At 60.0% G+C, this 24,418-nt stretch overlaps 2 protein-coding genes across 5 annotated transcripts in view; both read left to right on the top strand.

The window, feature by feature from the left end:
- The window catches only part of LOC123826620 (butyrophilin subfamily 3 member A2-like), a 97,653-nt gene that overhangs the window by 53,742 nt on the left and 19,493 nt on the right, over positions 1-24,418 (top strand). The window lies entirely within an intron of this gene.
- On the top strand, positions 625-14,581 carry LOC123826624 (butyrophilin subfamily 3 member A2-like). 3 transcript variants are annotated; one of them, XM_045850655.1, is made up of 9 exons: positions 625-1,435; positions 4,712-4,837; positions 7,481-7,607; positions 7,823-8,164; positions 8,344-8,530; positions 10,353-10,426; positions 11,397-11,574; positions 12,928-13,053; positions 14,061-14,581. In XM_045850655.1, exons 2-9 carry the CDS (start codon positions 4,718-4,720, stop codon positions 14,092-14,094), a joined length of 1,188 nt encoding a protein of 395 aa, XP_045706611.1. In that variant the 5' UTR covers positions 625-1,435; positions 4,712-4,717; the 3' UTR covers positions 14,095-14,581. The 3 variants fall into 3 exon arrangements, 2 of the variants coding, with proteins under 2 accessions (XP_045706611.1, XP_045706612.1); XR_006787094.1 differs by lacking the exon at positions 8,344-8,530 and having other exon boundaries at positions 635-1,435; positions 13,886-14,581; XM_045850656.1 differs by lacking the exons at positions 8,344-8,530; positions 14,061-14,581 and having other exon boundaries at positions 634-1,435.

The raw sequence follows: 24,418 nt of genomic DNA, 5'->3' as shown, positions 1-24,418 counted from the left end.
ACAGGGGGACTTTTAAGAGAACCTGAAGGGCAGTTTTCAGGGATTCTGAGGGGCAGTTTTCACGGAGACTGAGGGGCAGTTCTCAGGGCGGCGCAGGGGCAGTTTTCAGAGAGGCTGAGGGGCAGTTTTCTCAGGGGCTGTGGGGCAGTTTTCAGGGAGACCGAGCGGTATTTTGCACACAGGTGCAGGGGCAGTTTTCAGAGTCACAGTGCAGCGGCGTACACGGAGGCATACGAACGTGTCACAGACAGAATTGCATGAAATGTGTCCTTGTGTGTCCGGCTTCTCTGGTTCAGGCTGGTGTCCCCAGCAGCTGGGTCACGGTGGGACCTGCCAGGGCGTCACCTCTCTGTGTGACCGAGGGACACTCAGACGTAGGTGCAGACAGACACTCGTGGTGGTGTTCACTCTCCTGCTCAGGGACTCGGGGGCACTTTTAAACAAACAGACCCTGAGCCCTGACCGCTCTGTGACAAGGACAGCTTTTCAGTCAGTGGTGTTGGGCACCCTGGACGTCTCCAGGCCCAGGAGGACTTGGGCCCTCAGGTCACAGCAGACACAGACACTAACTCACAACGACCCAAAGACCCAGCTGCACGGTCTGAAGGCGACAGAACCCCTGAAGGGTCAGAGGGGACGTCTCATGACGTTGGATGGTGTTTGGGGTGCACCTGACATGGGGTCACCTGGGGGGTGTCTCTGAGTGCCTCAGAGAGCCCCTGTCCCTCAGTCCCTCCAAGATCCTAGGATGACAGGGGTCCTCCTTCCTGCGGTGACAGGTTCCTGTGCGTGCGTGTGTGTGTCTGTGTGCACACGTGGCCTCTCCGTCTGACTGTGTACGCATCTCTGAGGGGGTCCGTGTCTCCCCCTCGTGAGCGGTGCTCCCGTGGAGGCAGGGCGCAGGTGCCCCGACCGAGGCCTTTCACGCCCCTCACGAGCGCACGTGGGGCCGGTCTGTCTGTATTCGGTCCCAGGGCTGCTGGGAACTCTGTCGGCGTGTGACTTCACTGAGACGTTTCCTGTTTCTCCCCACGCCAGAGCGCAGACAGCGGTGGTTTGGTCGCGAGCTGTTTCATCTTCCTCGTGTTTGTCTGGGCATCACGATCATCATCATCGTTGCCTACGTCGAGAAGCCAAAAGACGGAGGATCCCAGCCCGTGTGCAGCGGGGTCCTCAGGGGTGCGCGCTCCGCGTCGGAGCCCCTGGAGGAGAGGGAGTGACAGCCCGGGCTGGGGCGGTCCGGGCGCGGCGGGAGGACGGGGCGGGGCCTCTGCGGGGTCTTCCGGGTTCTCCCCGCTGAGGCCCCTCCCCCACCCGGAGCCGCCCCGAAAGGAAACAGCCCGGCAGCCGTCACGGTGCTTCTACGCCGATCCCCAGGCCCCTGGGATCGAGGCCCCTGGGCTCAGTGACATTCGGCCCTTCGGCCATCTGAACGGTGAGGCTTTTTCAGCATGTCCTTGTCCTGGCTCCAGGGGACTCCCTGGGAGCCCGGTGCGCTCCTCGCGAGAAGCTAGATGGGAAGAAACGCGGTAATTGCGTCGTCCATGAGGGGTAGAGTCCTGCCGAAGGCCCCTCGTGCAGCCAGGCGGTCCCTGAGACCCGTCTGGGGTTTCCGCTGCCGCTGGCCGGCCCGGAGGACCCGCGCGGGCCGCGGCGTGAGTGAAACTCCGGCGCCGGCTCCGCCGCTGCTCCGGGGCGGGGCTCGCTCCGGTCTCTGCGCTCCCCGCTCCCGACTTTGCCGCCGCTCCCCGTCGGGGCGCGGGTGGGTGCGCGGCGCTGGGGGAGGGCAGACCCCGACAGCGGGGGTGTGGGGGAGCGGGGGTGCAGCCCGGGGCTGGACAACACGGCGGGCAACGTGAGAGCTCTGAGCCGGGCTGGGGCCGGGTGGGGCAGGAGGAATCCTGCCGCTTTCCCCTCTGCGCCCCCCCCCGCCGCCGCCCCCGCGTTCCGGGGTCCCAGCGGCTCAGGGTGGGAATTCTCCCAGCTCACGGGCGGCCCCGCTTCCCACCCCTGCGGACCCCAGATTCTCTGCCGGAGAGGCGGGGGGTGGGAGGGGTGAGGAACACAAGACCGCGTCCCCTCGTGCCCCGGTTCCTAGCACGCCGGCACAGACACCGGCCGCTGTGGTGCGCGCCCAGTGCAGGTCGCGATGGCGAGGTGGGACCTGAGGTGGGTCCACGGGTTTCTGGGGAGACTGGAGACTGTCCACGTTCTGCCCGGGCCTCCATGGAGCCCTGACTGTACAGAAAGTGTGGGGGGAACACAACACTTCCCCTTCCGGACCAGAGGCGGGTGGGGGGTGGGTAGTAGCAGCGGCTGCAACCCCAGGGCGTGGGGGGCGGGGCTGCGGGTGGGAGGAGCGGTGGCTCCCAGTCCCCAGGGCGTGTGGGTGGGACTGCAGCGAGAGGAGCAGGGACCAGAGTCTGGGACTTTGGGGGCAAGGTTGCTGGTGTTGCCAAAACCAAATCCACCCCTTTCGGGAATGGGTGGACATTTAAGAAGCCAATCTTTTTTTTTCTTTTTTTTAAAATATATTTTATTGATTATGCTATTACAGTTGTCCCATTTCCCCCCTTCCCCCCCCTCCACCCTGTACACCCTCTCCCACCCACATCCCCCCCTTCAGTTCAAGTCCATGGGTCATACTTATAAGTTCTTTAGCTTCTACATTTCCCATACTATTCTTGCCTTCCCCCTGTCTATTTTCTCCCTACCATCTATGCTACTTATTCTCTGTACCTTTTCCCCCTCTCTCCTCCTCCCACTCCCCTGCTGATAACCCTCCATGTGATCTCCATTTCTGTGGTTCTGTTCCTGTTCTAGTTGTTTCCTTAGTTTCTTTTGATTTTGCTTTAGGTGTGGTTGTTAATAATCGTGAGTTTGCTGACCTTTTACTATACATGTTTTTTTAATCTTTTCTTAGATAAGTCCCTTCAACATTTCATATAATAAGGGCTTGGTGATGATGAACTCCTTTAACTTGACCTTATCTGAGAAGCACTTTATCTGCCCTTCCATTCTAAATGAAAGCTTTGCTGGGTAGAGCAATCTGGGATGTAGGTCCTTGTCTTTCATGACTTGGAATACTTCTTTCCAGCCCTTTCTTGTCTGCAAAGTCTCTTTTGAGAAATCAGCTGACAGTCTGATGGGAACTCCTTTGTAGGTAATTGTCCCCTTATCTCTTGCTGCTTTTAGGAATCTCTCTTTCATTTTAATTTTGGCTAATGTAATTATGATGTGCTTTGGTATGTTTCTTCTTGGGTCCAACTTCTTTGGGACTCTCTGAGCTTCCTGGACTTCCTGGAAGTCTATTTCCTTTGCCAGATTGGGGAAGTTCTCCTTTATTGTTTGTTCAAATATGTTTTCAATCTGTTGCTCTTCCTCTTCCCCTTCTGGTACCCCTGTAATTCGGATGTTGGACCGTTTAAAGATGTCCTGGAGGTTCCTAAGCTTCTCGTTTTTTTGAATTCTTATTTCTCCATTCGTTCCTGTTTGATTGTTTCTTTCTTCCTTCTGGTCCACTCTATTGTTTTGAGTTACAGTTTCCTTCCCATCACTATTGGCTCCCTGTGCACTTTCCTTCATTTCTTTTATGGTAACCTGCATTTGTTCATCTAATTTGCGACCAAAATCAACCAATTCTGTGAGCTTCCTGATCACCAGTGTTTTCAGCTGTGCATTTGATAGGTTAGCTATCTCTTGGTCACTTAAAAGGATGAGTCCTGGGGCATTGATTTGTTCTTCTGTTTGAGCCATCTCTCTCTCTCTCTCTCGCTCTCTCTCTCTCTCTCTCTCTCTTTTGGTCTGGGCAGAGCCTTAGGTGTTCACCAGGGCTGGGCACCCCAGTCACTAGATTGTGACTTTGTATGTGGGGATGGGGGTCAAGAGGGAACAATGGAGGTTGCTCCATTCTCCATGGGACCTCAGTCCCTTCCCTGGGATCCTGGGTTGCTCACTCTGCCCTGCTCCACAATCGCCGCCTCACTGGGTCTGCCAGCTGCCGCTTGCATACTCTGGGTCCACCCGCTGCGATCTTGCGCGCCTCAGAGGCCTTACATGCCCCCGGATGCCTTATGCTCCCAACTCTCTCTGCTTTCCGAGCCGTGACCCGAGCCTGGCTGCTTGTCTCCGCCCCTCTCACCGGTCTGGATGAACGGGTGTACTTCAACTTCTTGGCTGTCCGACTTCCATTCAGATAAATTCTCCATCAGTTCTGGGTGTTATTCTGCCTCTAAATTGTTGTTGTTCCAATCTTGGTTGTGCGTGGAGGTACCGTGCATCCACCTATGTCTCGATCTTGCTGGAAGTCAGAAGCCAGTCTTTTATTTACTAAAAAATCAACTCCGGTGGGACAGGGGGTGGACTTCCATTTATGGATGACCTGGGCTCCCCTGAGCCCCTGACACGGAAGCTGCAGAGTGGACCTGGGGTGCACATTGGGCACCCCTCTTCCCGAAGCTGCAGCATGTCGGGAAGAGCCGAGGGTGAGTCGCGTCCCCAGTCCCTGGGACACATGGAGCCGGGAATGAGTCCAGAATGTCCGAAGGGGACAGGAGCTGAGGGTTGGTGCTGTGCTGCGCACCGCTGCCAGGTGCTGTGGCATCTCCTCAGGCAGAGGCTGCAGCGACCAGGTGGGGTCTGTGCCCTGGGCCCCACCATCACCTCTGTGGGCCCCCTTCACAGCCTCACCTCTGTGTGCCCCCAATCACAGGCTCCTATGTCAGCAGAGACTGGGACCTGGACCACATCACCCAGTGGAGCCAATGCGACCCTCGCTGCTTCACCGCCCACCGCAACCAGAAGACCGCGTGCCTTCCATGTGCCGAGTTCCAGGACGGTGAGTGGGCCCAGTGACACGTGGAGGTCCTTTGGTTTCTCCATCCCACCCTGCAACCACCTTGCTCCTGGGAATCACCCCAAGGGCAGGTGTCACAGGTGAACAGGACCACGGGTCAGGCAGGACGTGTGTCCACCAGGATGACAAGCATCTGTGGTGAAAGGGTCCCCCTGAGGCCCCCGGGATTCAGAGCTGCTGTCCAGAGAGGAACACTCACGGGTTCACCCTCACCTCTGCGTGTCCCACATTCTGGGAGGAGGCTGGGGTTCCGCCACCTTCCACCCAGTGCTCCCGCCACTGGGGGCAAATGACCCTTCCGCTCACAGTCCCCTGCACTGGGCGGGGTGGGGGACTTAAATCTCAGAAGGGGCCCAGGCCAGTTAGAGAGGCCGCAGCCTCCCCCCCGCAACACGTCTGCCTCAGTGATGAACAAGCAGCAGGTGCAGCATCTCCTGAGGGCCCAGTGCACAAGGAACCTGACAGGGCTTTTCCAGAATCTGAGGCTCAGAGAGGTGGAGTGACCAGCCTACCCGCACACAACTGGAGTCTCTGCCCACCTGTGGCAGGCAGCTCTGGGCAGGGGTTTTATAAAGAGGGGAAGGAAGGAAAAAGACCCTGAGAAACTGGCATGGGAGGGTGTTGGGGGTCTGCATGAAGGGGCTGAGTGCAAGCAACACAGGCTGTTCAGGCAGCTGGTTCAAGGTCTGCAAGCTTCTGGGAGCTGAATGCCTGCGGGTGGGAGTCAGTCCCTGTGAAGTCCGTGTCTGGAATTCTCGGGCACACGGGCTGTGTCCCTGCCGTCACATCTAGGTGGGCAGGTCGCCCTGTACCTGCTGAGGGAGGGTGTTAGAGACAGTGGGGCGGGTTACCAGGTGCGTGCCTTAAAGATATGCGTGTAAAGATGTCCGTGACACAATTATTTGTAAAACGTCAAATCTGAACCAACGCACACACACGTCCGTTGGAGCTAGGGACCTGCCACACGGTCTGACCACAGAGGGGCCCCAGTCCGCGTGTCTGTTCTTTGGAGAAATGTGTGTTCAGGTGGTCGGCCCATTTGCAAAATCCAACTGTTTGGGGGATATTTTTGGTTTTAAATGATCTGTGTTCTTTGTCCGTTTTGGATACTAACCCCTGGCTGATCGTATCATCGGCCAAGACCTTCTTCCGTCTCTGAGTTGTCTTCTCACTGTGTTGCTGCTTCCTCTGCTGTGCGGACACCTCATTTCCACGTGGTCCCATCTGTTCAGTTTCCATTTGCTGCCCCCCCCCAGGCGGTCACCCCAGAGAGACAGTGTGAGGGGTGGTGCCGGGGTTCGGGGCCTGTGTTTCCTCCAGGGCTCTGCTTTGGGGTCCCATTCACGTCGTTCATGGGTTTGTGGTCCTTCTTGTTCGCGGTGTCAGGAGGTGACCCAGGCCCAGCCTCCTGCACGTGTCTGTCCAGCTGTCCCAACGTCTGTTGAAGAGACTGTCTTTCCCCCATTGTATGTCCTTGCCTCCTCTGTCGTGGGCGAATTGTCCGTGTAGGTGACGCTTGGTATCTGGCTGTCTGTTCTGTCCCAGTGACGTGCGGGTCTGTTTTGTGCCAGCACTGTGACATCGGGGCGCACCTTTAATTTTGTTCTGTGTTTAGATGTTTTTCTGGCCACATGGTGTCCTTTGTGGTTCCCTATAAATTTCAGGGTTCCTTGTTGTCCTTCTGAGGAGAAGGCCATCGGCGTTTTAACAAGGACAGCCTGAGTCTGGGTTTGGCTTTAGGCAGTGAGGACGGTGTGACTGAGTTGCTCCTGCCGACCCTGAGTTCAGTGTGTCCTCTGTCAAGTGTCCCCTCTTCGTCTGGGGTAGCTCAGTGTATTGAGCGCAGGCTGCGAACCAAAGTGTCACATGTTCAATTCCCAGTCAGGGCACATGCCTGGGTTGCAGGCCACGGCCCCCAGCAACCACACATTGATTTTTCTCTCTGTCTCTGTTTCTCCCTCCCTTCCCTCTCTAAAAATAATAAATAAATAAATAATCTTTTTTTTTAAAGTTAGCCGTACCGTTTTAAAAAATTCAGATAATTTTACCTTATTTATTTATTTATTTATTTATTAATATTGTTGTTTAACTGCAGTTGTGTCCATTTTCCCTGAACTATGCCCCCCAACCCAGCCATCCCCTAAAACAGTCAGACAATTTAAAGCACAGGGGGCCAAGGCCCTGGGCTTCTGCGCTGGGTGACAGGGGACCCGGTGGGAAGGGCTGCCCAGGAGGGAGGTGATGGGGCGGGACACGCTTGCTGCTTTGTGGAGCGCGGCCTGCAGGGGGCAGCACCAGGATGCCAACTAAGAGCCTAGGGGCCTGCCTTCCTCAAGAGGGTGGTGCTGGGGGCGGGCACCTGGCTGGTTCAGGGAAGTGTGGGCCAGTGGGGGGCTTCTGAGCAGGTTCCCACAGGAGAGCCCGGTGCTCCCTGCTGGCGAGGAATAAGGTATCTGCATTACTGCCCCACGTTTCATGGCTGATTTCCATGGAGGGATCCAAAGTGAAGAGACCCCCAGGGGACATTTGCAGAGGAGGCTCTCGGGGTCTCCAGTGATGGTGGTGGTGCCGGGGTCAGCCCTGGACAGGCAGCCTCTCCACGTGGAACCCTCCTCCTCCTTCCAGGTGGTCCCTGCTGCCCAGCCCCTGCTGGCCTCTCTCTGTGAGGTCAGGATGGGCAGGTGCCTGGTGCCCCGACTGTCTGCCCTCCCTGTGTGCCTCGCCGTGGTCCAGCTGCTCAGCCCCTGCTCAGGTAGGGCCGGCTGTGCGTCTGTGTGTCTGCATCCTTTCCCTTCGGGCCCAGCCAGAACCCTGGACACCACCCACCCCTGCAAGGGCTGTCCACACCGCACCTGTGTGAGGACTGAGTTCCCGTCTAGGTGTCTGTCACCTCACCCTCCCTGCCTGGGACACCGCCTGACCTTCTGGCCCTGCTACTATGACGGAGCCCCCCCTTCTGATGACCAGCTGAGTTTGCTGTGGTCGGACCCCCCGAGCCCATCCTGCCCATGGTGGGTGAAGACGCAGACCTGCCCTGTCACCTGTCCCCGGAGATCAGCGCTGAGGCCCTGCAGCTGATGTGGGTGCAACCAGGCCGCAGGCAGGTAGTGCACGTGTACGCACACGGGCAGGAGGACACGCCGGCAGAGCAGTTTCGAGGGAGAACTTCGATTATAAGAGAGGACGTCACTGCGGGGAAGGCCGCTCTCCAGATTCACAATGTCAGCGTCTCTGACAACGGAACCTACCTGTGTTGTTTCCAAGATGGAGACTTCTATGCAAAAGCCCAGGTGGAGCTGCAGGTGGCAGGTGAGCCTCAGGCTTGTTCAAGGCTCCTTTCCCTGGGCGGGGGCAGAGGCTGCAGACCTACCCCAGAGCTCGTGGGCTGCTCACCAGCATTCGTTCCCCCCGCCTCCATCTCTGCTCCTCTGAGGCCCGTGACAGACCCAGGTGTCCCCCAGGGTGACTTCCGCCTGCACCCAGTACAGAGTTCCCGATGCCGCCCACCAGTCTCAGAGGAGGGTGCAGGTCGGAACTGGGCACCAGTGGACTGTGTGAGACTTTAAATGCTGCATCAGGAACTCCGGGCTCCCCTCCTCCAGCCCCCTCCAACACGGGAAGGAACCGGGTCGTTCCCAGCGGGACCTCTGCACACTCGGGCAGGTGTGCCCGCAGGTCAGAGTTGTCCCGCAGCAGCGAGGGGCCGCCTCCCGCCGGCCAGCAGGCCGCACCAGCACGCCCACCGACAGCAGGGGCGGGCGCGGTGGGGGGCGGAGGGAGCCAACCCTGTGCCCTGCAGATGGCCACCGCCCCCGTGGGAACAGAGTGGGGGTCCTTGGGGAGCTGACGGGGGATCTGCCTCTGACCCAGTGACCCCCCTGCCGGGGTCACACCCTAGGAACCCTGAAACCCCAATCCAAAAGCACCCAGCTCCCCACGTTCACAGCAGCACAGTTTACAGGAGCCCAGTGCTGGGAGCAGCCCAAGTGCCCACCAGTGAGCGGACCCTGTCCCACCCCGTCCTGCCCTGGGCCTTGGGGGTCAGGGGGAAACATGTGGACGTCCCGGGCCCCAGGGTCCCTCCTGTGCCCTCCCCCCTCCCGCTTCTCCCCTGTCTTTCCTGAGCTGTGAGCGGGGGCCACGGCCTCCCTCTGCAGCGGGCTGTGGGGTCTGTGCCCGCTGCCCCACCCTCCCTCACTGGCACCCTGGGCTGTCCCAGCAGAGGCAGGCCACCCAGTCTGGCCCTGGGGACGGAGCACTGGGGACGGTGGTCCCAGAGGAACCGAAGAAGCAGGACATGGGCCGGGCAGCAGGGCAGGGAGGGGCAGTCGGTGGGGCCACCCAGGCCCTGTGGCTCCACGTCCTCAGCTGGCTCCCGGGACAGCGGATGGGACCCCTGCCTCCTGGGCCTGCCTCTCACTGTGTGAACACCGCCCCTCCCGGGCGCTGGGGGGACTTCCCTCACATTTCTTTGGCAGGATTCCAGGTGACTGTGTGTCACGGGGGTGGGGGAGTGGTTGTGAACTTTGACCTAAGACTAAAATGCCCCGGGTGGCAATGGTTAACGCTGCTCTGTCCCAGCTGCCACCTCAGCAGAGAGCAAAACAGGAAACTGCCTGCAGGGAAGCCTGGCTTCACCTGTGGATTCTTTCTGGGTTTCCGGTGGGGGTGGGGAAAATGGCTGGGGCAGAAACGGGTGGGGAGAGGGACCCGGAGCGGCAGTTCCTCCTAAAGAGACCACACCTCCGCTCCACATCCGCATTCTAGCTGCGCTGTACCCCTCATCTCAGTGTCCCTGCAGCGGTCACAGGAGAGCAAAGGGACAGGCTGGACGGGCTTTCAGTTCCTAAATGCTGTTGAACCTGGAGGAGTCTCCAGCCTTTTTCCCTTTGTGATCTGGAGTTTGGGGTCTGAGAATAAGCCCGAAGCTTCCCAGAAAGAAGGTGGGGGCCCAGGGGTGGAGGAAGCACAAGGTCGGTGACTGAGAGCCCTGAACAGGTACTGCCCTGCGGTGCGGTGCGGGTGCGGGGGGAGGGGGGGCTGGGAGCACCCACACGGGGTCCTCAGAGAGTGAGTTGCTCCCCCAGACCCTGGGCGTGGGTGAACCTGCCCAGGACGCCAGAACGCGCTGCACTGACGGTGCGCCCTCTGCTGGCAACAGGGAGGAGGGAGCAGCTGCGTCCCAGCCTTTGTTAAAGCAGGACGGACCCTCCCCTCCAGCTCCCAGGCCCACACACACGGCCATGGACTTCCATGGGGGAAACAGGTCAACTGTCCTCCTCGTGGGACCAGAGCTGGTTCTGGGGGGAGGCTGGCAGCTTCCTGTGACCCCGGGCTCCTCGTGGGGTCTGTGATCACAGCACACAGTGCTCCCCAAAGTGGGCTGGGGAATCGCCCCACGGAGACACCTTCTGTTGGTGACAGTGCGGACCCGGGAGCCTGGGGTTGGGGAGACGTGGAGGCAGGAACAGTGAAGCTGTGTCCCCCCCACCCCCAGGTGTCCCGAGGGGACAGTGGTCCTGCAGCAGTGCAACTCCACAGCGGACACGGTGTGCGGCCCGCCCGGTCCAGGTGAGAGGGAGTGGCTGTTGTTAAGGTGTCTGTCTGAGGGGGCAGTGCAGTTCCCGCTCCTTCCCATCAGCCCTGGGACCAGCAGCGCGCCCCTCCCCCTCGGCCCCCAGCAAGCCTGAGTTACTTTCTGGGACGGACCCCCTGTTCAGGACGGGTCACAGACACAGAATCCAGTGACATGTGGCCTTGTGTGCCCGGGTTCTCTCGATCAGGCTGGTGTCCCCAGCCCCTGGGTCACGGTGGGATGTGCCAGGGCGTCACCTCTCTGTGTGGCTGAGGGACACTGAGACGTAGGTGCAGACAGAGACGTGTGTTGGTGTTCACTCTCCTGCTCAGGGACTGGGGGAGATTTTTAAACAAAGTGTCCCTGAGCCCGGACCGCTCTATGACAAGGACAGCTTTTCAGTCAGTGGTGTTGGGGACCCTGGACGTCCCCAGGCCCAGGAGGAGTTGGACCCTCAGGTCACAGCAGACACAGAAACTAACTCACAACGACCCAAAGACCCACCATGGTGTGAAGATGACAGAACCCCTGGAGGGTCAGAGGGGACGTCTCATGACGTTGGGTGGTGTTTGGGGCCGACGTGGTGACATGGGGTCAGCTGGGGGGTGTCTCTGTGAGAGTAGTCTCCCTGAGCCCCCGTCCCCGGTGCCTGCACGGTCCTACGATGACGGGGGTCCTCCTTTCTGTGGTGATGGGTTCCAGTGGGTGCGTGTGTGTGTGTGTGTGTGTGTGTGTCTGTGGGCACTCTTGGGGGCTTTGTCCATCCGTCTGTGCATCTCACTGATGTGGTCCGTGTCTCCCCCTCGTGAGCGGTGCTGCCGTGGTCTCGGGGTGCAGGTGCCCCGACCGAGGCCTTTCACGTCCCTCACGAGCACACAATGGGTCAGTCTGTCTGCATTAGATCCCAGGGCTGCTGGAAACTCTGTCAGCGTGTGTCTTCACTGAGGTGTTCACTGTGTCTCCCAGCGTCAGAGCGCAGACAGCGGTGGTTTGGTCTGGGAGCTGTTTCATGTTCCCCCGGTTTGTCTGGGCATCATCATCACCACCCGTGTCTTCATGGAGAAGGGAAAAGACGGAGGATTCCAGCCCAAGTGCAGCGGGCCCCCCAGCGGTGCGCGCTTGGAGTTGGAGCCCCCGGAGGAGAGTGAGTGACAGCCCGGACTGGGTTGGCCATTCCGGGCGCTGGGGGAGGACAGGGCCGGGCCTCTGGGGGGTCTTCCAGGTTCTCCCCTGGAAGCCACAGGGCCCTGGGCTCAGGGACAGCCTGGCCCCCCGGCCATCTGAATGGTGGCGCTTTCTTCAGCATTTGCGTTTCCTGGCTTGGCTCCAGGAGACGCACTGGGCGCCGCTGCGCTCCCGGGGAGAAGCTCCCTCAGAAGAGACGCTGTAACCCACTAACGGCGGGTGCCTTGGGGAGGGCAGCCCGGGTCCAGACTGCTCTGGGCTTCCCGCTGCCACCGCGGGCGAAATGGTAGCTCCAAGCGGGGTGCGGGCGGGGGCTGGGGCAGGGGGAGACCAGCGCGTTGTGTCCCGCCTCCGCACCCGCGTACTGGGGTCCCAGCGGTTCAGGTGGGAATTCTCCCAGCGCGTGGGCAGCCCCGTTCCCACTCCCTCGGGACCCCAGATTCCCTGCGGGAGAGGCGGGGGAGGGCGTGGGGAACACAAGGCCGAGCTCATTGGTGGTCCGGTTCCTAACACGACGTGACCGGGACCGGTCCGCGGGGTGTGCGCCCCAGTGCAGGTCACGGTGGTGAGGGGACCTGAGGTGGGTCCCCAGTTTTCTGGGAGACTGGAGACTGCCCACGTTCTGCCCTAGCCTCCGTGGAACCTGGCGGGCGGAGTCCCTGCCTGTCCCGAATGTGTGATGAAGCGGAACACTGCCACTTTCCCACCAGAGGCGGGTGGGGTGGGTAGTAGCGGTGGCTGCAACCCCAGGAAGTGGGGGCGGGGTTGCGGGTGGGAGGTGGGAGGAGCGGTGGCTTCCAGGCCTGGCCTGGGAGTGCAGTTGACACTGCAGGGGGAGGGGCAGGGACCAGAGCCTGAAGCGTCTGTCACGGAAACCAAAGCCACCCCTTCCGGGGATGGGCGGAGAGTTTCTCTTAAGAAACCCCGTCTTTTATTTACTAAAAATAAACTCTGGTCTCATGGTACAGAGGCTGGTTTCTCTATGACCTGGGCTGCCCAGCACCCTGGCCCGGAAGCTGCAGTGGCCCCCAGGGTAGTAGTGGCCAGGGTCTTCGGGGTGCATACTCAGCACCCCTCTTCCCAGAGCTGTGCATGCCGGGAAGAGCCAAGGATGAGGCAGTTCCCCAGTCCCTGGGACACATGGACCCGGGAATCAGTCCAGAAGGTTCCAAGGAGCCAGGAGCTGAGGGTTGGTGCTGTGCTGGGAACAGGCCGCCAGGTGCTGTGGCAACTCCTCAAGCAGAGGCCACAGGGACCAGGGGCGGTCTGTGCCCTGGGCCCCACCGTCACCTCTGTGCGCCCCCCTTCACAGGCTCCCACGTGTGCAGAGTCTAAGACCTGGATGGCGTCACGGATTGCAGCCTGAGCGAGCCTGGGTGCTCCTTGGCCCACCGCCACCTGGAGCCCGCATCCCTGCCGTGTGCCGAGTGCCAGGAGGGTGAGTGGGCGCAGGGAGGTGCGTGGCCCCCTTGGTTCCTGCAGCCCACCCCAGGTCAACCTGGCTGGTAAGAATCACCTCAAGTGGGGATGTCACAGATGCACAGGGTCACGGGGCGGCCAGGACGAGTGTCTCCCAGGATGACACGTGTCTGTGGTGAAATGGTCCCCCTGAGGCCCCCGGATTCAGGGCCGCTGTCGAGAGAGGAACGCAAACAGGTTCACCCCACCTCTGGGTGCTCCGTGTAGCATCCAGCAAACGCAAGAACAAATATCGGAGACTTTCAGAGTATCAAAGATGTTACTTTATTGGCCAAGTTTAACCTGCGCAGGGGCGAACTCTCAAAGTGTCCAGCGACACAGTGCCCACAAGGGGCTGCAAACCAGAGTCGCGCCGAGCGCTTACAACTACTTCCTTATATGGGGCAGGCAAGCAAGCGTTACACAGAAGCATACGTGGCAGTTAGCAATTCGCTTACAAAGACCGCGCGCGGGAATTTCAAACCAAGCATTCTTGTACAAGGCGGGAAGGCAGGATGTTTGTTCAGTAACCTAGTAATCTCCTGGCTTTATCTAGCTAGGTTCCTATTTTCTCATGGTCTAAGTTTTTCCCTACTCCTTACACCCCACAGTCTGTGGAGGAGGCTGGGGTTCTGCCAACTTCCCACCCAGTGCTCCCGCCACCAGGGCAGCGACCCTGGGATGAGGGACTGCACTTGGGGGGGGACTTAAATCTGAGCAGGAGGCAGGCCAGGTAGAAAGGCCACAGCCTCCCCCGGACATGTCTGCCTCACTGAGGAATAAAACGCAAGGAATTTCTAAATATATTTCAGGATTCCTTGTTGTCCTTCTGAGGAGAAGGCCATCGGCGTTTCAACAAGGACAGCCTGAGTCTGGGCTTGGCTTCGGGCAGCGAGGACAGTGTGACCGTGTTGCCCCTGCCGACCCTGAGCTCAGCGTGTCCCCTGTCACGTGTCCCCTCTTCGTCTCCTTTCTCGGTTCCTCCAGCCATCAGGGCGCAGGCTGTCCGCTCTCTGGTTGACCTTCTTCCCGGGTGGTTTCTGCTTTCGGACGCAACCGCAGGAGGGGCTGATGACACCTCCCTCTGGTTCCCGTCACTGCTGCCCGGAAGTGCACGTGGTGTCCACGTTGTGTCCTGCGACCTCACTGCCTTCATTTCCACGTTCTCACGGGAGTTTGCGGGCCTCAAACGGTCCTACGTACCGCGTCCTGCCGTCTGCGAGCAGTGCGAAGGCTCCTCCTCCCTCGGATGTGCTTGCTGTTTGTCTCGCGGGGTGCGGGGAGGTGGTGAGGGTGGGCGCCTGTCTCCCTCCTGATCGGAGAGAGGGAGCTTTCGGCTTCTCACCGTTGCATGTTGTGTCATGGGGTGTCTAGGAATTACGTTTTTTAAAAGATTTATTTTATTTATTTTTAGGGAGATGGGAAGAGAGAGATAAAGAGAGAGTGACAGATCAAGGAGTGGTTGCCTCTCGCACGCCCCCTACTGGGGACCTTGCTCACAGCCCAGGCATGTGCCCTGAATGGGAATTGAGCCGGTGACCTTTTGGTTTGTAGGCCGGCGCTCAATCCTTGAGCCACACCAGCCAGGGCAGGAATTATGTCTTGAATACACATTTTTATGTATAATTGTAACAAAATTGGATGCAGTGTATACATTTTGCTATTGTAGATTTTACTAATGAGCAGAATGAAATATGAAGTTTTGTGTTAATAACAGTTTTTCTTTAAGACTAACTCCTGCCAGTGTGATCCGTGGGGGTTAGGATAAACGTTTTCAACCCTGGCTGGTGTGGCTCAGTGGTTTGAGCTCCGGCTGCGAACCAAAGGGTGGCTGGTGGATTCCCGTCTGGGGCACATGCCTGGCTTGTGCGCCAGGCCCCCAGCGAGGGGTACACAAGAGGCAGCCACAGAAGGATGTTTTTCTGCTTCTCTTTATCCCTCCCTCCCACTCTCTAAAGATAAATAAAGTCATAAAAAAAAACTTGTTCAGGGCATTTGGTGTACAAGGAAAGACCAAAATAAACCACAGGAATTACCTTCAGGAGGGTGAGCCCCTTGTAGTCCAGGCTCCCCCACCAGGCGAGAGTTCCAGCAGCCCATCTGCATCCGTGACCAGCTGGCATTGTTGTGAGAGGCTGGGTTGGGCTTCAGTGAATATTTTTGACGACTCTCCCAGAGCACTGGCCCATTTCCCGATGGGTGGTTTACCAGCCCACCTGCCCACACCTGCAGAATGCTGAGCAGCTTTTGACCAAAACCCACGTGCCCATCCTCCCTGCTCACCCGATCTCACCCAGGGACACTATTTTTCTTTCCCGGGTGAAAAGAGTCCAAAACCGGAAATGTCCCGACGTCTAGGACGTGAAACAAAACGGCGGCCCTGCCCACCGAGTCCCTGGCGTTACTGGGGTAGACGGGGGCATCCGCAGGCTGGTTCCCCGGGACCCGCGGATTCCTGACAGTCTGGGGCAACCTTCCCTCAGGACACACACTGCACGTGAGTGTGTCCCCTGGCTGGGGGAAGTGAGAGGCCAGCTCTTCTGAGACAGCCCCCAGCCCCCCAGCGCCCCCCAGTTCAGGCTGTGCAACGCCCTCGGCCCCTGTGGTCCCCCTGCTCCCGAGGGCATGCTGGGCCTCCAGGTAGGGGCTTGGAGATGCGGGAGACACCCAGGTGACAGGCTGCTGAGCCACACCAGCACCCACCGTCAGGGCACCCAGCACACCACGGATAGGGGTCTTGGATGCCAGCGCCATCCCCACCCACAGCCGGGGTACACAGCTGGCTTGGGGAGCAGGGAGGTTGGGCTGGGTCCCAGCGGCAGGGGATGGAAAGGCCTCAGGGATGGTGGGCCCCGGACAGGCCGTCCGGGCGGAAAAGGGCAGCTGGGTTCCTGTCGTCTCTCCAGTGAAGCGTGTTCTTGGTTAATTTTCACCGTGAACCACGTTGTTTGGTGTCTCGTTCCCTTTCGTGGCTTTAGAACTCGAGCTTTTTCAAGCCTCGGTGAGAGGCGCCCTGTTTTGCTCCATGAGGCCTCGGGCGGGACCCAGGAGTTCTGGATGACTGACAGGCTCCCTGTCCGAACCCTTGACCTTGGGGCGTCTCCCGGCCTCTGTCCTTTTCCAGGACACAGCCTGCAGGTGCCCTCGGGTGGGTAGAGGGTGGTGGCCCTGTGTGCCTGCAGAACCAGCTGGGCGGTGATCCCTCCGATGTTCCTGACACGGCCGCCACCTCCGGCTCCTCAGTGACGTCGGCCCCCCTGTCCGGAGTGTGTAGAGTGCAGCATGAAGAGACTCGGGGCAACCTAGGAGGTAGTACCTGTAGTTAACAACGTGGTATTGTGCACGTCAAATGTCGCTAGGCCCTAGCTGCTGTGGCTCAGTGGACTGAGTGCCAGCTTGGGAACACAAGGGTTGCTGGTTAGATTCCCAGTCAGGGCACATACCTGGGTTGCGGGCCAGGTCCCCACTAGGGGGCGCACAAGAGGCAACCACACATTGATGTTTCTCTGTATTTCTCCCTCTCTGCCCCTCTCTCTAAAAATAAAAATATTAAAAAGAAATGTTGTTAAGGTGGATTTCGTGTAAAGCTTTCTTACCTGAAGAAAAGGGGAAGCAGAGGGTAACGTTCTGAGGTCCTGGGTATGTTTACAACTGCCTGTGGCGGGAGTACCACGGGAGAACACACGTGTGCAAACCCGTCACATCGTATACGTGAAACACTTGCAGTTCTGTCGTGTCCCAGGCCCCCACACGCACAGTGCCCAGCAGATCCACTTTGTAAACAGCAGCACTGGGGTTACTGCCCGGGACGTCTGGGAACGCCGCCCCCACCCCAAAAAGAGTCTCTCACTCATGTTTGTTTGTGAGGAGAGACCGGAAGCGAGTTCACGACGGCCGGAGGGAGCCGTTCTCCTCGGGCTCTCCTCCCAGCCTTCCTCGGGGAGGACGGTGGCCGAGGTCCCTGCAGATCCAAAGCTCAGACTAACCCCCGCCCTCCACGCCGGCCGCCGTGTTTAAGGGTCACATCGTGCCCTTGGAGTACAGTCAGAGGCATGAGGACGTCATCACATGGACCTTCGTGATCACGGAAAGGAAAAGAATCCACATGTACAGAAAATCGTGAGCAGGTGAATCACTGCGCGTCCAATTATGAAATTCCGTGGGGCTACTGAGAAGCGCAGGGGCCCAGACATCAGAATACGTGGACGAGTTTGCCAGGCGCCTTGTTAAGTGGAGGAATCCGGTGCCTGCTCCTTACCCGCACTGAAATGACAAGAAAGGGCTTTTAAACAACCCCCGTGGACACGGAGGTAAGGGGAGAGGGTGCGGGACCGCAGAAGATGGAGAGTGAGCGACAGTGTGCTCGCTGCCGTGTAGTTCCAATGAGCCTGCATGTCCGCTGGCCCCAGGGGCGCTGCAAGGAGGCGCTGCCTGCGACAAAGCCCCAGAGATGCCCGGGAAGGAGGGACACGATCTGACTCTGCAACAGGGGTCCGTGCGGTTCCGAGGCCCAGGTCTGTGCTGTTCCTGTGACAAGGAATTTAATCCGGGCTCACTCTCCTCCCCCCTCCCCCTCCCCCAGAACACGAGGGGCCGCTCTCTGAGGGGTCCACTCAGGAAGGCTCTGCACTCGGGGTCCCCGGGCACCGTGGACTGTGTGAGATTTGGTGTCACCAGTTTGTTTCCTGAAGTGTCGTCTCCAGGCCCACACAGCTGACCCCCAGACTGTGCGGGCAGCAGAAGGAACAGAGCACAAAGGGAAACGCAAAGCCCGATGGTGGTGCCCGGAACGGAGCGCGGGTGAAAGCCGTCCACACGGGGTGGGGTGCTGTCGGCACCCTGATTTCTCGTGTCAGCTCAGCTCCTCCGAGGCTGCCGACTATATTTTCACTCCCTGGGCGGGAAACACTGGACCAACTCTGAGCCTGACGCCCACGCTGCCTTCATAGCAGAGGTGTGAGGGTTTCCTGTCCCTGTCACAGAGGAGCATGGTTTCAGGTCATAAAGTCTGGTTTCGGGGGTCCCCAGGTCCTGAGTCCTCGGGTGTCATGAGCTTGAGTCCCATCCCTGTTTGTCGGCCCGGTCAGGGGCCATGATGCCCGGCCCACGTTCTCCCAGCTGAGCTTCTGTGACGTCCCCTGGGTCCGGGTGGCCTTCAAACCCCCACTTGCAATTCGGGCCCCTGCAGGCAGCCTGAGGGTCAGAGCTCATGGGTCTGCCTGGCGTCCCTATGGCCGACGCCCTCCAAACAAGAGTCAGCTCAGGTCACCTTCAGTCCCCAGCGGTCGCTCCCTAGAGTAGGACCGATCCTGGGGACACACAGACCCCTCTGTCCCAGCACCGCGTGCCCCCCACAAAGCCCTTGGCATTGGCATTCCCGCCCCCATCTCGGGCCGTCTGTCCTCTGTCCGGGTTCCTGCGCCGTGACGACGCTCTCCTTTCAGACGAAGCAGCTTCTGCAGTCTGTTCTCGTCCTAAATACACGCCCGTCCTCCTTGGTAACTCGGGACATACGATGGAGCGGTTATCCCCACCGACTGGCTACCACACCGTCCTGTGCTGGGGGGGCGGGGGAGCGGCCTCCCCTTCCCACTGGGCCCCCCTCCAGTGGGGGAGACCCGCCGCCATCCCGGTGTCTCCGTGTGCGACCGCCACGGCCGTCGTCCCCCACACCTGCACCAGCGTCCCCCGGATGCGGGGACCCCAGGCGGCGTCATACTTCAGTGTTTCAAGGTAGCTGACAATTCCCCCTGCCACGGCTCGCTCAGGCGGTAAAGCTGTTCTTCAAGGCGGTGGTTCCCTTCCGTCTGGAAAGGCGGTCTGGGGTCCAGAGCACCCAGGGCTGACAGGTGCCCTCGGGGGCGCCCTGGGAACTCACCCATCACTTGTTCTTTGCTTTCACCAAACTTCTCTGCGACCCCGCCGAAGGAGGAGGGTGAGACTTTAAATGCTGCATCACGAAGTCCGGGGATCCCCTCCTCCAGCCCCCTCCAACACGGGAAGGAACCGGGTCGTTCCCAGCGGGACCTCCGCACACTGGGGCAGGTGTGCCCACAGGTCAGAGTTGTCCCGCAGCCAGGGGCCGCCTTCCGCTGGCCAGCAGGCTGCACCAGCACGCCCACCGACAGCAGGGGCGGGCACGGTGGGGGGCAGAGGGAGACAACCCTGTGCCCTGCTGGCGGGGGCAGACGGGCGCCGCCCCCGTGGGAACAGTGTGGGGGTCCTCGGGGAGCTGTCGGGGGATCTGCCTCTGACCCAGCGACCACTGTGGGTATCCCACCCTAGGAATCCCGAATCCCCAATCCAAAAGCGCCCTGCACCCCACGTTCACAGCAGCACAGTTTACAGGAGCCCAGTGCTGGGAGCAGCCCAAGTGCCCACCAGTGAGCGGACCCTGTCCCACCCCGTCCTGCCCTGGGCCTTGGGGATCAGGGGAAACACGTGGACGTCCGGGCCCCAGGGTCCCTCCTGTGCCCTCCTCCCTCCCGCTTCTCCCCCTCTTTCCTGAGCTGTGAGCGGGGGCCACGGCCTCCCTCTGCAGCGGGCTGTGGGGTCTGTGCCCGCTGCCCCACCCTCCCTCACTGGCACCCCGGGCTGCCCCAGCAGAGGCAGGCCGCCCACTCTGGCCCTGGGGACGGAGCACTGGGGACGGTGGTCCCAGAGGAACCGAAGAAGCAGGACATGGGCCGGGCAGCAGGGCAGGGAGGGGCAGTCGGTGGGGCCACCCAGGCCCTGTGGCTCCACGTCCTCAGCTGGCTCCCGGGACAGCGGATGGGACCCCTGCCCCCTGGGCCTGCTTCTCACTGTGTGAACACCGCCCCTCCCGGGCGCTGGGGGGACTTTCCTCACATTTCTTTGGCAGGACTCCAGGTGACTCAGTGGGTCATGGGGGTGCAGGGGTGGTTGGGAACTTTGACCGAAGACTAAAATGCCCCGGGTGGCAAGGGTTAACGCTGCTCTGTCCCAGCTGTGCCCTCAGCAGAGAGTAAAGTAGGAAACTGCCTGCAGGGGAGCCTGGCTCCGCCTCTCTAGGTGCTTTCTGGGTTTCCGGGGAGCGGGTGGGGGAAATGGCTGGGGCAGAAACGGGTGGGGAGAGGGACCCAGAGCGGCAGTTCCTAGTAAAGAGACCACACCTCGGCTCCACATCCGCATTCTAGCTGCGCTGTACCCCTCATCTCAGTGTCCCAGCAGCGGTCACAGTACAGCAAAGGGACAGGCTGGACGGGCTTTCGGTTCCTGAATGCTGTCGAACCGGGAGGAGTCTCCAGCCTTTTTCCCTTTGTGATCTGGAGTCTGGGGTACGAGAATAAGCCCGGAGCTCCCCAGAAGGAAGGTGGGGACCTGGGGATGGAGGAAGCACGGGGCTGGTGACTGGGAGGCCTGGACAGGTGCCGCCCTGCCCTGTGGGGGTGGGGGCCGGGAACACCCACACGTGAGTCACTGCCCCGGGCCTGAGCGAACCTGCCCAGGACGTCAGAACGCGCCACACTGACGGTGCGCTCTCAGCTGGCAACAGGGAGGAAGGGAGCAGCTGCGTCCCCCAGCCTGTGTTAAAGCAGGACGGACCCCTCCCCTCCAGCTCCCAGGCCCACACGGCCATGGACATCCATGGGGGGAAACAGGTCAACTGTCCTCCTGGTGGGACCAGGGCTGGTTCTGGGGGTGAGGCTGGGGCTTCCTGTGACCCCGGTCCCCTCGTGGGGTCTGTGATCACAGCACATGGTGCTCCCCAAACTGGGCTGGGGAAGCGCCCCACGGAGACATCTTCTGTTGGTGACACTGCGGACCCGGGAGCCTGGGGCTGGAGAGACGTGGAAGGAGGAACACGGAAGCTGTGTCCCCCCACCCCCAGGTGTCCCCAGGGGACAGTGGTCCTGCAGCAGTGCAACTCCACGGCGGACACGGTGTGCGGCCTTCCCAGTCCAGGTGAGAGGGGGTCCTGTTGTTAAGGGGTCTGTCTGAGGAGAGGAGACCCCGTGACCCGGGGGAGCCGTCTGACGGGGGGGGGGGGGCAGTGCCCTTCCCGCTCCTTCCCATCAGCCCTGGGACCAGCAGCGCCCCTCCCCCTCGGGCCCCCAGCAAGCCCTAGTTACTTTCTGGGACCGACCCCCTGTTCAGGACGGGTCACAGACACAGAATTCAGTGACATGTGGCCTTGTGTGTGTGGCTTCTGTGGTTCAGGCTCGTCCCCAGCCCCTGGGTCATGGTCGGACCTGCCTAGACGTCACCTCTGTGTGTGACCGAGGGACACACAGATGTAGGTGCAGACAGACACGTGTGGTGGTGTTCACTCTCCTGCTCAGGGACTGGGGGACACTTTTAAACAAAGAGACCCTGAGCCCGGACCGCTCTATGACAAGGACAGCCTTTGAGTAAGTGGTGGTGGGACCCTGGACGTCTCCAGGCCCAGAGGGCTTGTCCCCTCACGTCACAGCAGACGCAGAAACTAACTCACAACGACCCAAAGACCCACCTACATGGTGTGAAGATGACAGAATCCCTGGAGGGTCAGAGGGGACGTCTCATGACGTTGGGTGCTGTTTGGGGCCCACGTGGTGACATGGGGTCAGCTGGGGGGTGTCTCTGTGGGACTAGTCTCCCTGAGCCCCCGTCCCACTGTGCATCCACGGTCCTGCGATGACAGAGGTCCTCCATCCTGTGGTGACGGTTCCAGTGGTTGCGTGTGTGTGTATCTGTGCGCACTCCTGGGGGCTTTGTCCATCCGTCTGTGCATCTCAGGGGGTCTGTGTCTGCCCCTCGTGAGCGGTGCTGCCGTGGATGTGGGGTGCAGGTGCCCCGACCGAGGTCTTTCACGCCCCTCACGAGCGCTCGTGGGGTCGGTCTGTCTGTATTCGGTCCCAGGGCTGCTGGAAACTCTGTCGGCGTGTGACTTCACTGAGACCTTTCCTGTTTCTCCCGGTGTCAGAGCGCAGACAGCGGTGGTTTGGTCGGGAGCTGTTTCATGTCCCCCCGGTTTGTCTGGGCATCACGGTCATCACCACCCGTGTCTTCATGGAGAAGGGAAAAGACCGAGGATTCCAGCCCGAGTGCAGCGGGCCCCCCAGCAGGACGCGCTCCGAGTTGGAGCCGCTGGAGGAGAGGGAGTGACAGTTCGGGCTGGGGGCGGGCCAGTCACTGCGGGATGACAGAGTGGGGCCTCTGGGGGGTCTTCCACTTCCAGGTTCTTCCCTGGAAGCCACAGGGCCCTGGGCTCAGGGACAGCCTGGCCCCCCCGGCCACCTGAAGGGTGGCGCTTTCTTCAGCATTTCCGTTTCCTGGCTTGGTTCCAGGAGACTCACTGGGAGCCCTTGTGCTCTCCAGCAGAAGAGACGCTGTAATTGCATCGTCCTCTAACGCCGGCAGAGTAGCCCGGCAGGTGCCTTGGGGAGGGCAGCCCGTGTCCAGACTGCTCTGGGCTTCCCTCTGCCACCGCGGGCAAAATGCAAGCTCTGAGCCGGCCCGGGGTGGGGGGGGGGGGGGGGGGGGGACACCAGCGTGTTCTGTCCCGCCCCACACACCCGCGCACTGGGGTCCCAGCGGCTCGGGGTGGGAGTTCTCCCAGCACAGGGGCGGCCCCGTTCCCACTCCCGCGGAACCCCAGATTCTCCGCGGGAGAGGCGGGGGAGGGCGTGGGGAACACAAGGCCGAGCTCACTGGTGGTCCGGTTCCTAACACGCCGGGCAGGGACCGGTCCGCGGGGTGCGCGCCCGGTGCAGGTCTCGCTGCCGAGGGGAACCTGAGGTGGGTCCACGGTTTTCTGGGGAGACTGGAGACTGCCCACGTTCTGCCCGGGCCTCCGTGGAGCCTGGCGGGCGGAGTCCCTGACTGTACAGAAAGGGTGAGGGAAGGAAACAGTGCCACCTTCCGACCAGAGGCGGGTGGGGGTGGGTAGTAGGGGTGGCTGCAACCCCAGGAAGTGGGGGCGGGGTTGCGAGTGGGAGGCGGGAGGAGCGGTGGTTCCCAGCCGTGTGCTGGGCTTGTCTGTGACACTGCAGGGGGAGGGGCAGGGACCGGAGCCTGGAGCATCTGTTGCCTAAACCAAAGCCACCCCTTCCGGGGATGGGCGGAGAGTTTCTCTTAAGAAACCCGGTCTTTTAGTTACTAAAAATCAACTCTGGCCTTATGGGACAGAGGCCAGTTTCTTTACAACCTGGGCTGCCCAGCACCCTGGCTCGGAAGCTGCAGAGTGGCCCCCAGGGTAGTGGTGGCCAGGGTCTTCGGGGTGCACACTCAGCACCCCTCATCCCAGAGCTGCGCATGTCGGGAAGAGCCAAGGATGAGGCAGGTCCCCAGTCCCTGGGACACATGTGTCACAGGTGTGCACAGGTGTGCACAGGTAACCAGGTTCTTAGTGATCGAGGACAAAGAATTGAACCGAACACACAAAGTTTATAGCATAAAGAAAGAGGGGAGGTTTATTAAGTGATAGTACACACCACAGGACACGGGAGTGAGCCAGCTCTGAGCAGAGGAAAAAAAAGGGCACGTGGGCTGGGGGGATTCTATTCTTATAGAGGCAGAAGCCCCCTGCTAGTCTTTGGCGGGCTTTTTCCTGCGCAGGTACAAGGAGTTGGATTTCAAAGCTACTGCGCATGCGTGGTTTCCCATGACTTTCTTGATTGGCTACTGGAGAAGGGAGTCCCACAATGTTATTTCATTATAATGATATTATAATGAATCAGGGGTAGCGCGCAGGCGCATTCTATGATTCAGAGTTGTCCCAGAAAACAGGAACAACCCGTCTTAGGGGGTCTTTGTCATGTATAGGTGTTTTCTACCTCAGCCCTGCGGGGCCTTGGGAGCTTCCTTCCTGACTACCTCCTGCCTCAACTTCCCCCTGAGAGACATGGTTCTCAAAAAATCTTTTTGGGGGTTGTTGAAGGATGAAGATCCGTCTTCCATAGCTGCTTCAGGCTTAGATTGGACAGTAGACCCTGCCTATTGAGAACCACGGAACTCTCGCCCTATTCTATCTAGGGGTTGAAGAGGAATTCCTGAGGCCACCGCAGATGCTGTATGTTGGTCAGCTTCAACATCGCTCTCAGGGATTGGTTGGAAACCTTGGAGCGTCATCAGTTTGACGTGGAACTGCTTAAGTCTAGAAGAAACAAATTTAACAAGTAGATTAAATAAGCAAGGTCCTAAAAGTAGTAAAACCAGCAGTGTTATTAAGGGCCCTAAGAAGGGTAATAACCATGTTAAGCCAGGGAACCAGGAGGTCAGGGCTTCCTTAATCCCTTGGCCCTGTTGATTATACTTATGTAGCCATTCTGCCTGTTCATAAATTTTCTTTATGTTAGTTTCGATCATTCCAGAGTTATTTACATAGGTGCAGCAGGTTTTAT

Source organism: Phyllostomus hastatus, unplaced genomic scaffold (genome assembly GCF_019186645.2).
Source record: "Phyllostomus hastatus isolate PE091 unplaced genomic scaffold, TTU_PhHast_1.1 phas_contig_826, whole genome shotgun sequence".
In the NCBI taxonomy this organism is placed as follows: Eukaryota; Metazoa; Chordata; class Mammalia; order Chiroptera; family Phyllostomidae; genus Phyllostomus; species Phyllostomus hastatus.
Note: the sequence above shows the minus strand (reverse complement) of the source record. Positions and strands in the feature narration are given on the sequence as shown.

Bases quoted from the DNA above. Each gene is read 5' to 3' on its own strand.
- LOC123826624 (XM_045850655.1), top strand. From the start codon at position 4,718: ATGTCAGCAGAGACTGGGACCTGGACCACATCACCCAGTGGAGCCAAT. The intron at 8,165-8,343 runs GTGAGCCTCAGG...CACCCAGTACAG, and splicing joins GGTGGAGCTGCAGGTGGCAG to AGTTCCCGATGCCGCCCACC. The intron at 13,054-14,060 runs GTGAGTGGGCGC...CGGTTCCTCCAG, and splicing joins GTGTGCCGAGTGCCAGGAGG to CCATCAGGGCGCAGGCTGTC.